The sequence below is a fragment of the Drosophila ficusphila genome, unplaced genomic scaffold (genome assembly GCF_018152265.1).
Source record: "Drosophila ficusphila isolate 14025-0441.05 unplaced genomic scaffold, ASM1815226v1 contig_286, whole genome shotgun sequence".
NCBI classification, from domain to species: Eukaryota; Metazoa; Arthropoda; class Insecta; order Diptera; family Drosophilidae; genus Drosophila; species Drosophila ficusphila.
This window is the reverse complement of record NW_025064189.1, coordinates 8296113-8315127: the sequence shown is the minus strand read 5'-3', so window position 1 is coordinate 8315127 and position 19015 is coordinate 8296113. Positions and strand designations below refer to the sequence as shown.

The window sequence follows — 19015 nt, the reverse complement described above, 5'->3', positions numbered from 1 at the left end:
GTGTGTGTGAGTGCGTATCTGTGTGTCGCAGTGAAATATTCTCGAGGCTAAAAATAGTTAGTCACAGGCAAAGAATATAAAAATGAATATGAAGAAGGATGGGTGATTCTGATCATCATGCGAAGATCTCTGATCTTGCCTCATTTATATAAACTCGTGTGTAGAAAAAGAAAATGCAAAGCCATTAAACACAATTTGTGACAGGCAAACATAAAAATATATCAAAGATACCAAAGCCACAAAATGAAAATTAATGTTTGCCAAAGTGTATATTCGTTCGCGAATCATAGTGGAAAATCATTTTTAATTTCAGCAATTTTAAGAAGCGACCAAAGAGAGATAAATATATATAGAAGTATATCAAGTGAAGAAGCAAATCAAAGAAAGAGTGATCGCGAGGTGTATAGTTCTACTGTGCAGTTCATTCTGCAACGATTTGGTTGTCATTTTAAATGATATATAGTGATATATAACGCAGCAAAATGCAACGACAAAATCCGAACCCGTACCAGCAGCAGCAAAACCAGCAGCAGCAGCAGCAGGTGCAGCAGTACTCCACCCAGGAGTACTCCCACTCCAGCCAGGAGCAGCACCAGCAGCAAAGGATTAGCCGCACCGAGCAGCATGTCCAGCGCAGCCAATTTACCACCCAGCGGCAAGGTCAGTTAATGTTCTCGATTTCGTCACCTGTGTCCTTGGAGGTCCCCCTGCGGGGGCGACCAATCACTGGGGAAGTTCGCTGGGCTCGGTGGGATTCACACCGTGGATTTAGAATCCCCACTGTCCCCAAGCAATTTCCGCTGATTGGCCGAGGGATCTAGGACAAAGCCTTTCATCATCGCCCTGCTTGCCGTTTCGCTTCAATGGCCTTGAAATCATTACTTGCTTGCCAAATAGACTTTAAAATCTCTACTGAAATTAAAGCACATATCTATTTGTTTAATGAAGGTATTAAACTTACATTGAAACTATTAAATACAATCAGGTCAACTAATAAAGGTTAGAAGTAAGACAAAAAAAGTTTAAGTAAACGTTTGCAGTTGGTTCACTAGTTTTTTAACAATTTTTTTTAATAAAATTAAAAAAAAAAATTTAATATTAAAGTAACCTTTTCAATTACCAAAAATATCTAGATTTGTTTAGTCTTCATAAAAATCATAAGGTTTTATATAAACTTTTGTATATTTTAAATAAACAACTTTTCATAGTAGAGCTTCTTAAAAAAATTCAACCCTTTACCTAATATAGAATTACATTCTTTAACTCCACTCGGGAGCATAGAGCCTCTACAGTTTTTGAAGAGGATTCATTTATCTTTGGTTTTCGATCGTACTGGTGATAAGCCAGTAGCGACTTATCCTAGCAGTGGGGTTGCCACCTGGCGCCATCTAGGAGTGACGAAAAGTTCTATTGTTGGGTCCATAGTAACGTGGACGAGGGGGTGTGCGGGTCCGGGGAGCCGAAATTTGTTACTAATGTGAAGAGAACGATAGAGCATAAAAGTGGTGGAGATTTGGAGAAAGAGACCGTTTCTTTTTCTCGAGGAGCCTGGGACTCGAACCCGGGCCTTCGGACCGGTGGCCAGCGCTCTACCTGCTGGGCCACCGTCCCCCCCGAATTACATATTAATTTTAAAATAGATAATTTAATACAGAATTGTTTAATCGAATTAAATCCGTTAAAGTGAACATTGGTTAAATTGCTTAAAACGAATGTAAGCTGATATCACCAGATGTTTTTCATTCTGTTGAATTACAACTTTTCTGAAGCGATTTTGTTTTTTCAACAATTTAATGTTTGCAAAATAATCCTCGTTGTGTTCAATAAAATAATTACTGCGAAAGGTTCCATTACTCTTAGTTTTTGGTATATCAAAATTTGTTTGTATATCAAGGTTTGTTTTCGTCGTAAGAAAATCTTATTGTAGACTGTAATTTGAGTTTAGAGTAACACAATATAGAATAAACAATTGTGACTCTAAAAAGAAGGTTCTTTTAAAAATGTATATTTATTCAATTTTTCATGATTAATCTGTTGAGTCAGAAAAAATTTAAGTAGAAAATTAAAAATCCACAAAGGATTAAATCGTAATTATAGATACATATACTTTTTTATCTGTCAACACATGTGTCACCAATAAACTTTTGAAAAACCAAAAATAAATTTTGTTCTCAAACATTGTGAAAAACATCCTATTCAACTACAAAAACATTTATGTGTCAACTTATGTTTCATCATCTAAATCTTGATTGATGAAAACATCTTTAAACGCGGTCTATTTTTAAGTTTATCTATTCATCTCCCACGACTGCACTGACATACATATACCGATACTATATATAATCCGTATAAGAGTATACCCAGCAATTTGTTTACATTTTTTTGACGATCATGTGTTGAAGAGAATTGAGAGAATATCAACCTCGGGATTCTCTTATACAAAAACACGAAGACAAGTCACGAAGATGATCACCCGAAGCTTTTGGGAGAAAATAGAAAAAGAGAAATGAAAGAGGACAACAGAGAGAGCCATCAGCTGATTTCTAAATTTGTTTACCTCACGCATTTCTTTTGATCAGCTGTCCCGAAAGTCATCAACCTATATGTACGTAACGTTAATGACACACTTTAAGGATTTAATCGATAAACAAACGAAAATATATTTTTAAATAAACAGGTACAAATACGAGTTCAAAAATATATCTAGGTGTTTGCTTTTGTGTGATGACAATTATAAATAGTTTCGAACGTGTGCCAAGTTAAAAATAAGTAAACTTAAACGATTTTGGGATACTAAGCTACATACAAGTTTGAAATTTGTATAATTTATGACTTTTTAAATTTATTACGAAGAAATAAAATAAAGTTTTAAGTTAGGATTCAATTTCTCTTATTAGCTTGGAGAAATTTGTCAATCAAATATTTTCATTTGGAAAAAAAATCAATCAATTACTTTAATAGATACCGTTTAGATACGCCCGTTCGATTTATAAGTTTATATTTTATTATCAAAGACAATTAAATACTAAGTTCAAATTTTTCGAAATGATAATTATTTTAACTATAAGCAGCAGTATCGGTTCCAAAATCTGCAACTTTTCCATAACTTCTAATGGAGTGCGAGGTTATAAAGTACTATAGACATTGAAAATATTTTGAAAAATGTATTTAATCATTTAATTATAAAAAATAAATTTTTAAACTAATGCCATATCGACCTCATCATGCCTGTGCATCCCAAAGCTTTCTGTGCCTAATTAGTATGTTTTCCACAAATTGATTTTGCAGTGCAACAAGTTCATGGTGGCAGCATCGGAGGAGGGGCCTACGTGCCGCCCTCGCTGACACACGTGTACGCCCAGGGCGACATCTCGCCGCCCGTCTTCGAGCAGATCTTCAAGAACGCTCGCTTCGCCCAAGGCGGCAACGCCCTGTTCGAGGGACGCCTGCGTGGCAACCCGAAGCCATTCGTGACCTGGACCCGGAAAGGCGCACCCCTTCTCGAGTCGCAGAAGTTCCGGATGAGCTACAACGAGGCCACCGGCGACGTGTCCCTGCTGATCAACCAGATCGGACCCGGGGACGAGGGCGAGTACACGTGCACGGCCCGCAACCAATACGGCGAGGCCATCTGCAGCGTATACATCCAGCCGGAGGGAGCACCCATGCCCACGCTGCAGCCGATCCAGAATCTGGAGAAGAACATCTACTCGAACGGGTATTCGTTCACCTCGATCGAGGAGGAGTTCCGTGTGGATACCTTCGAGTACCGACTGCTGCGCGAGGTCTCCTTCCGCGAGGCGATCACCCGTCGGTCTGGCTACGAGCAGGACTCCCAGCTCTCCCAGGAGCTGGACCGCAGCCAGGGTCCTGCGCAGGCGCCGCAGATCTCGCAGAAGCCGCGCAGCTCCAAGCTGATCGAGGGATCCGATGCCGTTTTCACGGCCCGCGTTGGCTCCAACCCGAAGCCCCGGCTCACCTGGTTCCACAATGGCCAGCGCTTGGTGGCATCGCAGAAGTACGAGATCTCCTACTCGAGTGGAGTGGCCACGCTCCGTGTGAAGAACGCCACGGCTCGCGATGGCGGTCATTACACTCTGCTCGCCGAGAATCTGCAGGGCTGCGTGGTTTCATCCGCCGTGTTGGCCGTGGAACCCGCCGCAGAATCCGCCTACGAACCGAAGCCAGTCGACGTGATGGCCGAGCAGTTGGAGGCGGGCAAGGCATTGCCTCCTGCGTTTGCTAAGGCTTTTGGAGATCGCGAGATCACCGAGGGTCGCATGACCAGGTTCGATTGCCGTGTCACCGGCAATCCCTATCCCGAGGTCATCTGGCTGATCAACGGCCGCCAAGTCCGCGACGATGCCTCGCACAAGATTCTGGTCAACGAATCTGGCAGCCACTCGCTGATGATCACCAACGTGACCCGTCTGGATGCCGGAGCTGTCCAATGCCTGGCCCGCAACAAGGCCGGTGAGGTGGCCATCGAGGCACAGTTGAATGTGCTGGAGAAGGAACAGGTTGTCGCACCACAATTTGTCCAACGCTTCAGCACCATGACTGTGCGCGAGGGCGAACCCATCACCATGAGTGCCAATGCCATCGGTACTCCGCAGCCACGCATCACCTGGCAGAAGGACGGCGTCCAGATCTCGTCCACCGCCGAGCGCTTCGTGGGCATCGATGGCGGAGCCACCTGCCTGGAGATTCCGCGTGTCAGCGCCACCGACGCCGGATGGTACCAGTGCACCGCCCAGAACATTGCTGGATCTACGGCCAATCGGGCCAGGCTGTATGTCGAGGTTCCCAGGGAACAACCAAGTTATGAGCAGCGTCGTCTCAATCTCCCGAGACCAACGAAAGTCATCGAGCCCGAGTGAGTATTTTCTCTTCGTTTATACTTTTGAGAATTTACCCAAAGGTGTGTCTTTATATCAGACCCATTCCCGGTCCTGAAATCATCTACCTGCGCCATGTGGAGCGCGCCAAGCCGCATCTGCGACCTGGTGAGGAGGACCGCGTCTATCCGCCACCCCAGTTCATCATCCCGCTGCAGAACGTGCAGCAGACCGAGGGTGGTCGCGTCCACATGGAGGCCCGAATCGAACCCGTCGGCGATCCCACCATGGTCGTCGAGTGGTATCTCAACGGACGTCCCCTGGCAGCAAGTAAGTCTTCACAGTCTCCTCACAGAATCCTCTTAGCAAGCTAATGATCTATATTTAATCCGCAGGTGCCCGAGCCACTTCCGTGTTCAAGTTCGGCTTCATCGCTCTGGATCTGCTGAGCATCATGGGCCACGACTCCGGCGAGTACATGTGCCGCGTGAGCAACGCCAGTGGAGTGGCTGAATCCCGGGCCATTCTGTCCGTGGTGCAGCGTCCGTCGATCGAGCAATCATCGCAGAACCCCAACAGTCTGCAGTACATCAACCAGCTGGAGGACTACTCGCGTTACCAGCGCCAGGAGAGCATCGACGAGCAGCTCAATCAGGCGCCGCAGTTCATCCGCCCACTCCGCGATCTCGGTGAGTTCGAGGAGGGCAAGAACGTGCACTTCGAGGCTCAGGTTACTCCGGTAAACGATCCTTCCATGCGAGTGGAGTGGTACAAGGATGGACTGCCCATTACGGCCAGCTCCCGCATCACCGCCATCTTTAACTTCGGCTATGTCTCCCTGAACATCTTGCACCTGAGAGCCGAAGATGCTGGCACCTATACTGTGCGGGCGGTGAATCGCATTGGAGAGGCCATCAGCCAGTCCTCTATTCGTGTTCACTCACGTTCCCAGGTCACTGCCGACCTGGGTATTCCCGAGCAGCAGCGTTACATCGAGAAGGTGGAGGAGCTTGAGGACTACCGAAAGTCGCAGCAGCGTCGTCATGTCCAGGAAGCTGCCGAGGCCATCGCCCCGCCTCAGTTCAAGACACCGATCCAGAACCAGTTGGATCTGCGCGAGCACGCGCATGCGCACTTTGAGGCGAGACTGGAGCCAATCGGAGACTCCACCATGCGCGTGGAGTGGCTGAAGGATGGACAGCCTCTGGAAGCCAGCTCCCGGATCACCACCTACCACAACTTTGGCTACGTGGCTCTGACCATCAAGCAGCTGACCATCTATGATGCCGGCACCTACACTTGCAGGGCCTACAATGCCATGGGTCAGGATACCACCGTGGCCCAGCTGACTGTGGTCTCCAAGAACGAAATCGTCTCGGAGTCCCAGCACCCGGGTGGCCTGCAAAAGATCCAGCATCTGGAGGACTCATCGCGTTACGGACGACGCGAGGAGGAGGAGACCTACGTCACCCAGGCCCCCCGATTCCTCGGTCCCCTGAAGGGCACTACCAAAATCCTCGAAGGCCAGCGTGCCCATTTCGAGGCCCGTGTGGAGCCCCAAAGCGATTTGGGTCTGGCCATCGAGTGGTATCACAACGGTCGTGCCATCACCGCCGCCAATCGCATCCAGACCTACTACGACTTCGGTTACGTCGCTTTGGATATTTCCCAAGTACGCGCCGAAGATGCTGGCGTCTATCTCGTGGTGGCTAGGAACAAGCTAGGTGAAGCTCAGCAGCAAGCAACGATGATAGTGGAAAGTAAGTGCAGAATTACTTTTATTAGAAATAACCCTTTTTTAATCTTTCTTTTATCCACCTCAAGCTCGTTCCAGTATCGACACATCTAGCATGCATCGCGGCCTGTACGAGAAGACCCAGAATCTGGAGAACAAGCCATTCGTGGAGCCTCAGTATGATATCGAGGAGATCTCCAAGTCTAAGCCGGTGTTTGTGACACCCTTGAGCGATCCCAAACCCATCCACGATGGCAAAAACATCCATCTGGAGTGCCGTTTGGAGCCGATGGGTGATCCGACCATGCGCGTCGAGTGGTTCCATAACGGTCGCCCCGTTACCGTCGGCTCCCGTTTCCGCACCTACTATGACTTTGGCTTTGTGGCTTTAGATATCATCAAGGCAACGGCCGCCGATTCCGGGGAGTACACCGTGAGGGCCACCAACCACTTGGGCTCGGCCCACACTTCAGCCTGTGTGCGTGTGATCGATCACACGGACGTTGTGACTGAGACCCAGAACGAACAATCGCTGGAGCAGATTCAACTGCTCGAGGATTCAAGGCGCCGCCACCACCAGGAGGAGGATATCACTGTCATGCAGGCGCCTCAGTTCACCAGGGGTCTGCACAACATTGAAACCATTGAGGGTACCAATGTGCACTTGGAGTGCCGTCTACAACCCGTGGGCGATCCAAGCATGCGCATTGAGTGGTTCGTGAATGGAAAACCTGTTAAGACGGGCCACCGCTTCCGTCCCGCCTATGAATTCGACTATGTAGCCCTGGATCTCCTTGGCTGCTATGCCATCGATTCGGGAGTCTACACCTGCCAGGCCAGAAATCAACTGGGCGAAGCAGTCACCTCCTGTTCCGTGCGCATTATCGCCAAGAACGATCTGATCTTGGAGACGCAGAACGAGTCGGGTCTTCAGAAGATCCAATATCTGGAGGACTCCACCCGCCATCGCCGCAGCGAGTTCATCGACGAGGTGGTCAACATTCGTCCGCGGTTCCTCACCCACCCGAAGAGTTTGACCAACACCCGCGAGGGTGGTCACGCCCACTTCGAGTGCAAGATCGAGCCGGTAACCGACCCCAACCTGAAGGTAGAGTGGTTCAAGAACGGTCGTCCCATTACTGTGGGTCATCGCTTCCGCCCCATTCACGATTTCGGCTACGTGGCCTTGGACATTGTGCATTTGATTGCAGAGGATTCGGGTGTTTACACTTGCAGGGCTGTTAACCTGATTGGCTCTGATGAAACGCAAGTGGAGCTTCAGTGCCGTAGCGGTGAGCAGATTGTAACTGTCACCCAGAACGAGGCTGGCTTGGAGCAGATCCACTACTTGGAGGATCGCTCGCGCTACACTCGTCGTGAGGAAATTGACGAGAGCACCAAGCAGGCTCCCGTGTTCACCACTTCCTTGAAGAACGTTGAGATCAAGGAGAACCAGAGGGCTCATTTCGAGTGCCGCCTGATTCCCGTTTCCGATCCGTCCATGCGCGTCGAGTGGTACCACAACAACCTTCCGCTCAAGTCTGGATCTCGTTTCACGGAGACGAATAACTTTGGATTCGTGGCCTTGGACATCATGTCAACTTTGCCCGAAGATGCCGGCACCTACACTTGCCGTGCCTTCAATGCAGTGGGAGAGGCCATCACTTCCGCTGTGGCGGTTGTCCACACTAAGAAGTCCATCTATCTGGAATCGCAGCACGAGACCGCTCTGCCCCGCCTGCAGCACTTGGAAGACGGTTCCAAGCGCCAGCGCGTTAGCGTTCAGGATGAGTTTGTTTCTCAGGCACCTGTTTTCACCATGCCGGTGAGGGATGTCCGTGTGGCCGAAAATCAGGCTGTGCACTTTGAGGCTCGCCTGATTCCAGTGGGAGATCCCAACTTGAAGGTGGAGTGGCTGCGCAACGGTCAACCAATTGAAGCCTCAAACCGCACAACCACCATGCACGATTTCGGTTATGTTGCCCTCAACATGAAATATGTAAACCCTGAGGACTCCGGAACCTACACCTGCCGTGCTGTCAACGAGCTGGGTCAGGCGGTGACTTCCGCCTCCCTCATTGTGCAGTCTAAGACTTCTATTCAGCTGGAGACCCAACACGAGGCAGCCATGCACAAGATCCACCAACTCGAGGACCACAGCAAGTACCAGCGCAGGGAGGAGGAGGAGTACACCGTGACCACTGCCCCGGTGTTCGTTACCAAGTTGATTGGACCTACAAATCTGGTTGAGGGCCAGAGTGCCCACTACGAGTGCCGCATTGAACCCTACCCGGATCCCAATCTCAAGGTGGAGTGGTTCCACAATGGCAAACCTCTGAGCACTGGCCATCGCTTCCGTACTACGTACGACTTTGGATTTGCCGCTTTAGACATTCTGACTGTCTACGCTGAGGATAGTGGCGAGTACACTTGCCGTGTGACCAACAATCTGGGGGAGGCCATCAACTCGATTGTTCTAAACGTATCCTCGCGTTCTTCTATTATTCATGAGACCCAGCACGAAGAGGCCCTGACCAAGATCCAACACTTGGAAGATAGTTCGCGCTTCCAAAGGAAGACCGACGAGGAGCAGTTCCATGCAGAGCGTCCTCAATTCGGACGCCCACTTCGTAATGCCAAGGTCAACGAGGGAACTCCCGTCCATCTGGAGGCCACTTTGACCCCTGTAAACGATCCTACCATGAAGGTAGAGTGGTACTGCAACGGCAGGCCCATTCAGACAGGACATCGCTTTAAGACTACCTACGACTTTGGCTTTGTGGCGTTGGATATTCTGTATGCCCACGCCGAGGACACCGGCACCTACATGTGCAAGGCCAAGAATGCCATTGGAGAAGCCGTCACGACTTGTGCTGTAAACGTAACAGGTAATGACATAGTTTTTATAACCTTTCAGAGGGTAATATCTTAAGTCAGATGTTTTCAACGCATAACGTTCGAAAAATGGCCCAAAGGCAGCACTTAAAACCCCATAACTTTTCTTAATGATGTCCGATTTTGGATTGGTATACCTCAAAATGGTTGTGACATTGTCCCCTATAACACCTCATCCTTAGTTTGATTGGTTTTTGGGTCAATTTTTTTCACATTTTTATAAAAAGCTTTCTTCCTTTATTGTTTAAATCTAGCTTTACATCTTGTAACTATCTAACTAACTTACTCCAAACTTTTTTTTAACAGCAAACAAGACACTCGACCTAGACACCTTGGATGCTCAGCGCTTGGAGAAGATCCGCCAGCTGGAGAACTACGCTCCTCCCACTAAGCCCGTGGTTGAGGAGAAGGGCCAGAAGCCTATTTTCCTTACTCCCCTGAGCAATCTGGAGCATTTGAAGGAGGGTGAACACGCCCACTTGGAGTGCCGAGTTGAACCGATCAATGACCCCAACCTTAAGATCGAGTGGTTCTGCAATGGAAAGCAGTTGCCCACCGGCCATCGTTATCGCACCACCCACGACTTTGGCTATGTCGCTTTGGACATTCTGTACGTTTATGGCGAGGATACCGGTACCTACATCTGTAAGGCCACCAACCAGCTGGGTGAGGCTGTCAACACCTGCAATGTGCGCGTGTTGAACCGTCGCAGCATGATCCTGGATACTCAGCACCCCGACGCTCTGGAGAAAATCCAGAAGCTGGAGTCTAAGGTACCGAACGCCCGTACCGAGGTTGGAGAATCTCCGATTAGCCCGCCCCACTTCACTGCCGAGCTTCGCGGCTCTACCGAAATCTACGAAGGTCAGACGGCTCACTTTGAAGCCCAGGTCGCCCCGGTTCATGACCCTAACTTGCGCATTGAGTTCTACCACAATGGCAAGCCATTGCCCTCGGCCTCTCGCTTCCACATCACCTTTGATTTTGGATATGTGTCCCTGGATATCACTCATGCCGTGGCTGAGGACGCCGGAGAATACTCTGTGCGTGCCGTGAACGCTTTGGGTCAGGCTGTGTCCTCCACAAATCTGCGAGTGATTCCGCGTGGTACCATTATCTCGGACACTCAGCATCCCGAGGGCCTGGAAAAGATCCGCAAGCTGGAATCGATGGCGCCACATCAACGCCAGGAGCCAGAGACCCCTGGAACTCGCCAACGCCCGGTGTTCACTCAGCCCCTTCAGAACATCGATAGAATCAATGAGCACCAGACGGCTCACTTTGAGGCACGCTTGATCCCCGTGGGAGATCCAAACCTTAAGGTCGAGTGGTACCGCAACGAGAAGATCATCGAAGATAGTTCTCGCATTACCAAGCAGCACGACTTCGGTTTCGTCTCGCTCGATATCTCCCACATCCGCAAGGAGGACGAGGGCGTGTACATGTGCCGCGCTGTCAATCCTTTGGGTGAGGCTGTAACCACTGCTTCTATGCGTGTGGTTTCTGAAGCCAGCATTCAGATGGATACCCAGCATCCGGACAGCATCAGTCGCATTCACCAGTTGGAGAAACCGTTGGCTCCGCGCCCCACCGAACCCGAGCGCCTGTTTGAGAAACCAATCTTCACCCAACTGCTCACTGGACCCTCGGAACTTTGGGAGGGTGCTCATGCCCACTTCGAAGCACGTGTGGTGCCTGTAGGAGATCCTTCGCTCAAGTTCGAATGGTTCATCAACGGCGTGGAGCTGCAAATGGGCTCTCGTCTGCGTACCACTCACGACTTCGGTTTTGTCACTTTGGATATTACTGCAGTGGTGCCAGAGGATGCCGGTGTCTACATGTGCCGTGCCTACAACGCCGCTGGTGAGGCTGTTTCATCCACTGCCATGAAGGTTAAGACCAAGTCTAACATCGATGGTCAGCCTTTGATCCCGGAGTCCTGGGAGGCTATTCGCCTGAAGGAGGCTGCCATGAACCGGGTGCCCGAGATGTTTGTCGACTCAACCCCTCAACAGGCTCCGGTGTTCACCACCCACCTGCAGAGCTACGATAAGCTGCACGAGGGTCAACATGTCCTCCTGGAAGCTCAGGTGGAGCCGCGTGCGGATCCCAACCTTCGCATTGAGTGGTTTAAGAATGGTATTTCTCTGACCACTGGCTCCCGCATCCGCAGCACATTCGACTTTGGACTGGTAACTTTGTCTATCAATGGACTACGTGGGGATGACTCCGCTATTTACACATGCAAAGCCACAAACCAGGTGGGCGAAGCCGTTTCGACTTCCTCTCTCAAAATCGAAGATCGTCACTGGCTTCAGGCTGAGTCTTTGCATCCAGATTCGCTGCCACGCATTGGCGAGTTGGAGGCACCTAAGGAGGGACGTCCAGAGGCTCCAGAACCCACTTATGAAACTCCTGTGTTCATCACTCATCTGAACAACATTGAGTGTAAGGAAAGCGACAACGTGCGATTCGAGTGCAATGTTGAGCCGGCTCGGGACCCAACCATGTCCATCGAGTGGTTCTACAATGGTCAGCCATTGCAGGCCGCTGCCAAGTTCAAGTCCATCTACGACTTTGGCTACTGCGCCTTGGATTTGACCAACTCTTATGCTGAGAACAGCGGTGTTTACACCTGCAAGGCCACCAACAGCAAGGGATCTGCCACCACCTCTGGCACCCTTAAGTGCACTGGCGGCAAGACCATGTTCCTTGACACCCAGCATCCGCAGGGAGAGGCTGGTCTAGAGGCCGTCCAGGAAACCGAGGAGGAGCTTGCCAACCGCTACACAAGCAAGACTACTAAGCCGGAGACCCAATATCCACCACCAGTATGGACCAAGCCGCTGCAGGCAGAATTCCATCTGTCAGAAGCGCAGCCCATCCATCTCGAGGCCAACGTGGAGCCCAAGGAGGATCCCAACTTGTTCATCGAGTGGTACTTCAACGGCAAGATGCTGCAGCATGGCTCTCGTTTCAAGATGACCAGCGAATTCGGCTTTGTCACCATGGACATGATCGAGGTTTATGCCCGTGATCAGGGAATTTACACCTGCAAGGCATACAACAAAGCTGGTGAGGCCTTCACGTCGACCACCATCTTCTGTACGAGCAAGGAGAGCATCATCGAATCCACCCAACACCCGAAGGGCGCCGAAGGCTTGGAGCAGATCCAGGATCTGGAGGACTCTCTTCGCAAGGATGGCTCTAAGCCAGAGCAACCGGATCTGGGCATCCCACCACGCTTCACCACTGAGTTCGTTAACATCGCCGACATCGGTGAGGGTGAGTTGGCTCACTTTGAGGCCAATCTCATTCCTGTGGGTGATCAAAGCATGGTCATCGAGTGGTTCTACAACGGCAAGGTGCTGGAAGCTAGCCATCGTGTGCGTACGATCTACGCTTTTGGCACAGTTGCTTTGGAGGTTCTTGGCACCAAGATCGAGGATACCGGCACTTACACTTGCCGCGCGACCAACAAACACGGAACGGCTGAAATCAGCTGCACCCTGGAGTGTGTGGACAAGCCGAGGGGCCAGAAACCGCGCTTCACTTCCCACATCCAACCGCTGCAGGGCTTGAAGGACGGTCAGTCCGCCCATTTCGAATGCACTCTGATTCCTGTCAACGATCCGGAACTGAAGGTGGAGTGGTATCACAATGGCAAGCTGATGCGTCACTCCAACCGAATCAAGACTGTCTCCGACTTTGGTTACGTCGTCTTGGACATTTCCTATTTGCAGGATCATGACAGTGGAGAGTATGTGTGCAGGGCTTGGAACAAGTACGGCGAGGACTTCACCCGCACCACCCTCAACTGTGGGGGCCGTGGTGGAGTGTTCTATGACAGCTTGCAGCCGGATTCGCTGCAGAGGATAAGAGAGCTAGAGTGCCCGCAAGGACAACAGGGCGATACCTCCGCTCCTGTGGTTGCTGAGCCGCCCAAGTTCATTACCCAGATCGTCGATGTAACCAAGTTGGTGGAGGGACAGTCGGCTCACTTTGAGGCGCGTCTGACTCCCATTACCGATCCCGATTTGGTGGTGGAATGGTACTTCAACGGCAAGAAACTGCCTCATGGTCACCGTTTCCGTACCTTCCACGATTTTGGCATTGTCATTTTGGACATCCTTTACTGCTACGAAGAGAACTCAGGAGTGTACGAGGCCAGGGCCTACAACAAGTATGGAGAGGATACTACCCGTGCCTCGCTTAAGTGTGCCTCGAAGGCAAGCCTTATTTTGGACTCACAACTACCTCGTGGCATGGAGGGTGGTCTGGAGAAAATTGCCAACCTGGAGTACAGCATGGTGCGCACTCGCGAAGAAACTACGGAAGAGACCAAGGGCAAGGCCCCAGTGTTCACTGTACCACTGGAGAACATCGACAATCTGCGCGAGGGTGAGAATGCCCACTTTGAGGCCAGGATAACGCCCGCTGACGATCCCAAACTGAAGGTCGAGTGGTACTGGAATGGCCGTCCATTAAAGGCTGGCTCTCGTTTCCGTACTTTCTGTGACTTTGGATTCGTCATTTTGGAGATTTCTCCTGTGTATCCCGAGGACTCCGGAGAGTACTCTTGCCGTGCAATCAACGAATACGGTGAGGCCGTGACCACTGCCACAATGAAAATCCAGGGTAAGCGTAGCATCATCATGGAATCTCAGTTGCCTAAGGGCATGGAGGGAACAATCGATCGTATCGCCGAACTGGAAGGCTTGGGATCCCGCAGCACCGAATTTGTACCCGATGATGATACTGGCAAGCCACCAGAGTTCATCACCTCGCCCTTCGACATGGTTATCACGGAGAACGCGATGGCTCACTTCGAGTGCCGTCTGCAGCCAATCAACGACCCGTCTATGCGTGTGGATTGGTTCCACAATGGCAAGGCTTTGTGGGCTGGCTCCCGTATCAAGACCATCAATGACTTCGGTTTCGTTATCCTCGAAATCGCCGGTTGTTATCAGCGCGATTCGGGATTGTACACTTGCAAGGCTACAAACAAACATGGTGAGGCTACGGTCTCTTGCAAGTTGCAGGTCAAGGGTCGCCAGGGCATCGTCATGGAGCCCCAGTTGCCTTCCAACTTCCGCACTGGCACTGAGAGCCTGCAGAAGCTCGAGGAGAGCATGCACAAGCGGGAGGAGATTGTGATTGATGAAGAGCAGCCTAACCCACCGAAGTTCACTGAGGAAATCAAGGACAATCTGGATGTTCCCGAGGGTGGTCCAATTCACTTTGACTGCCGCGTGGAGCCTGTGGGCGATCCGACCATGCGTATCGAGTGGTTCTACAACGGTCACGTCATGGCTACGGGATCAAGGGTTCACCAGCTCAACGACTTCGGTTTCATTGCTTTGGATGTGGACTACATTTATGCTAGAGATTCGGGAGAGTATACTTGTCGGGCAACGAACAAGTGGGGCACTGCCACAACCACGGCAAAGGTCACCTGCAAGGGCAAGCACAATATTGTATATGAATCGCAACTGCCCGAGGGCATGACCTCCGAGAAGTTGAAGGAGCTGGAGCGCGGACGTATCCCAGAGGCCCCGAAGGTGGTCGAACAGGAGTTCGGTCCACCGAAGTTCACCACTCAGATTACTTCCGTGACCGTCGATGAAGCCGAGGCCGTGCGGTTTGAGTGCCAGGTTGAGCCCAAGACCGATCCCAGCCTGCGCGTGGAATGGTACCGCAATGGCAAGCCCTTGCCTTCTGGACATCGTTACAGGAACATCTTCGACATGGGCTTCGTATCATTGGATATTCTGTATGTCTATGGAGAGGACTCCGGAGAATACGTGTGCCGTGCCGTTAACAACCATGGCGAAGATCGCACCAAAGCTACTGTGTCCTGCAAGAGTAAGTTACTATATAAATATTCCCTTTCTTTTGTTCTTACAAATTTTTTTTCAGAACTTCCCACCATCCTGCTCCAAAACCAAGTGCCTCGCGGTATGAAGCGCTCGGACGCACTGACGCAAATGGAGGCCACTATCAAAAAGTATACCTCGGAGGTTCATTTGACCGAGGACGATCTCTTCGATCCCGACCGCAAGCAGCCTCCTCGCTTTGTCACTCAGATCAAGGAACAGCTCACTCTCACCGAAATGGCCGTGACCAAATTCGAGTGCCAGTTGGCTCCTGTGGGAGATCCCAACATGAAGGTCGAGTGGTTCTTCAATGGCAAGCCCTTGCTGCACAGTAAGTACTTGAAAAATATATTTTTAAATTCTTAGAAACTTAATCTTATGTTGCTTCCCCTGCAGAGAATCGCTTCCAGCCCATTTACGATTTCGGCTATGTTGCCATGAACTTCGGCTGGGTTTATCCCGAAGACAGTGGAGAGTACGTGTGCCGCGCTACCAACTTGTACGGCATGGATGAGACTCGTGCTTTCATTAAGGTTTCTGGAAAGCCAGGCATAGTCTACGACTCCCAGTTGCCTGCTCACATGCAGAGCATTGACCGCATTCGTGAAATGGAAGCCTCATGGCAGGTGTAAGTATCAAATTGTTATGAAAATATTCCACTGTTTACTTCAATTTTGATATGTGCTTTTGAAGGGTGCCCGAGGAGGTTGATCCCGATGCCAAGCCCAGGACCAAGCCTGTCTTTGTGAGCAAACTGGAGCCCCAGACTGTGGAGGAGGGAGATTCTGCTAGATTCTGTGTCCGTGTGACCGGACACCCACGTCCAAGGGTTATGTGGTTAATCAATGGACACACTGTTGTACATGTGAGTTTACTAATGCCCATTTTTAAGGGTCTGCCATTTAAAAAATAAATTGTTGCAGGGCTCTCGCTACAAGCTGACCAACGATGGTATGTTCCATCTGGATGTCCCGAAGACACGTCAGTACGATACCGGCAAAGTGGAGGTGATTGCTCGCAACTCTGTGGGCGAATCGATTGCCACCACCGAACTGAAAGTCGTTGCCCGCTCTGATGATTATCGTAATGTGCTGAAGAACTCGCCACGTCGTAAGTTTTATTTACTACACATACCAGAGAGACTGGAAACTTATGTAACAGCTATTAGCATATTAACAATTTTCAAATGCAGTAGACTTTAGCTGACCAAACTAAATATGGACACAACATGCTATATCACATAAAGAAACTCATTGTAAATATATACATTCCAACATACAACATGCCACTCAAGTTTACGTAGACGTAGCACCCAAGTTTATTGCACTCCAGCCACGCTCCAAGTAGTTTAAACAGTTTAGACAACATGCACAAATTTATCCAAAATCCAAAGAAAAAAACTGCTCCCCAAATCCCTGAAATCCCCAAAATCCCCTAAACCGCCGATTGTAGTGCTTCAGTCAGCGAGAGACTTCGGAAGAGGGATTCACGCGAAGGAAACCAAGGATGGGAACTAAGTATTGCCGGAGCCGGGGTAATATAGTTATAACGTAGTTTTGCGTGTGCACTTTCCGTCTGTTCTAAACCGTGGTTATCATCCAGCTGATCATTGCCCCTCTCTGTCTATATTCATTTGCTATCCCCACGTCAAGTAAAGAAACCAAAAGAGCTAGTGAACCTCTCTGAAAAACCCATTGAAGTATTAACCTTGAATCATAATTTCCACTAAGTCTACTTGTAAATAACTTTAATGATCTTATTGCACGTTTTTTTAAATTTCTAACGCTTCAAGATCACCCAGAAAATGCATGTTCCAGGAATTTTCGTTAGAATAAATTCGGTTTGTCACTAAATAATTATCTGAACACTTAAATATTTAGCCTGGTATGACTACGAACTAGCCGCTTATCAAAAGGAGCGCCAGGAAAATGAGTTGGAGAAGGTGTTCGACGAGCGTAAGCAGGTTCTGTCCGAGCAAAGCTCCCACACCCTCAAGGGAGTGGAGCACTTGAAGCCGAAGCAGTACAAGCCACCAACCCCCGACTGGCAGCAAAACGTGAAGGCCAAGAAGAGCGAAGATTACTACAACAAGCTGCAGAGTCTGGAAACTGAGCAGCTTCTTAAGGAGACCAATCTGCGCAGGGATACTCATCAGTACGCCATCCCCGGCGAAAAGGTCGTGAGCAGCTCCCAGGCCAAGGGAATGGCCCAATCTTACGAAGAAAATCTGTAAGTATGAAAGAGTTCCATATAGAAACACAATAACCATGATTTCTATCTCTCCAGTCAAGAGAAAACCAGCACCACTCAGGTGCAGGCCGCTCCACCCAAGGGAACCGCTCAGCCCTCTGAGTCCTCTGTCCATGGCCGTGAGGTTCATATGAACAAGCAGCAGCAGGTGCAAAAGGAGGTCCAGGGTGACCTTGAAATCACCCGTAAGATCACCGCTACCGAAACCACCGAAGTGGAGCACAAGGGCACCATTCAGGAGCGCGTCGTCCAGGGTCCCGTGAAACCTGCCAAGGCTCCGGTCTTTACCAAGAAGATTCAGCCCTGCCGCGTTTTTGAGAACGAGCAGGCCAAGTTTGAAGTTGAGTTCGACGGTGAACCAAATCCCACGATTAAATGGTACCGCGAAAGCTTCCCCATTCAAAACTCGCCAGATCTGCAGATCCACACCTTCAGTGGCAAGTCCATTCTGATTATCCGCCAAGTGTTCGTTGAAGACTCGGCTGTATTCTCGTGTGTGGCTGAAAACCGCGGAGGAACCGCCAAGTGCAGTGCAAACTTAGTGGTGGAGGAACGTCGTCGTGCCGGAAAGGGTGGAATTCAGCCGCCCAGCTTTGTTACCACCATTCAAAGCACCACCGTGGCCACCGGACAACTGGCTCGCTTCGATGCCAAGGTCACTGGAACACGTCCCTTGGATGTTTACTGGCTCAAGAACGGCATGAAGATTCAGCCGAGCATCAAGTTCAAGATGCTGGAGGAGGACAATGTGCATACTTTGCTCATCATTGAACCCTTCGCGGAAGATTCTGGCCGCTACGAGTGTGTGGCTGTCAATGCAGCTGGAGAGGCTCGCTGCGATGGCGATTGCATTGTGCAGTCCCCTAGCAAGCCTGAAAAACCAACCACCCCGGGCAGTGAGAAGCCACCGCACATTGTGGAGCAACTTAAGAGCCAGTCGGTGGAGGAGGGCAGCAAGGTCATCTTCCGCTGTCGTGTGGACGGCAAGCCCACTCCCACCGCTCGCTGGATGCGCGGCGAGAACTTTGTGAAGCCATCTCGGTACTTCCAGATGAGCCGCCAGGGCGAGTACTACCAATTGGTCATCTCGGAAGCCTTCCCCGAGGACGAAGGCACTTACAAGTGCGTGGCCGAGAACAAGCTGGGCAGCATTCAAACCAGTGCCCAGCTCAAGGTTCGTCCCATTGAGAACTTGGACGCCCCGCCCACCATCACCGCTCTCAAGGACGTCTCCGTCACCGAGGGCATGCCCGCCCAATTCAAGACCACGGTGACCGGCAAAGTGAAGGCCACCAGCGTGCAGTGGTTCCGCGAGGGCCAGCTAATCCCCGAAACACCAGATTTCCAGGTGGGTTCACTAATAATCTAAGAATAAGTTTATCAACTTCAAGCAATAATAATAGATTCTGATGTTAAATTAA

The 19015-nt window shown here is 50.2% G+C and overlaps 1 protein-coding gene across 1 annotated transcript in view; it reads left to right on the top strand.

Moving 5' to 3' along the window:
• The window catches only part of LOC108099085 (titin), a 68307-nt gene that overhangs the window by 48889 nt on the left and 403 nt on the right, over positions 1-19015 (top strand). Inside the window, 11 exon segments of the mRNA XM_043207817.1 lie at positions 3289-4876; positions 4939-5168; positions 5234-6598; positions 6663-9461; positions 9775-15333; positions 15388-15675; positions 15741-15972; positions 16038-16209; positions 16268-16454; positions 17225-17573; positions 17631-18942. Coding sequence (XP_043063752.1) covers positions 3289-4876; positions 4939-5168; positions 5234-6598; positions 6663-9461; positions 9775-15333; positions 15388-15675; positions 15741-15972; positions 16038-16209; positions 16268-16454; positions 17225-17573; positions 17631-18942 — 14081 coding nt within the window.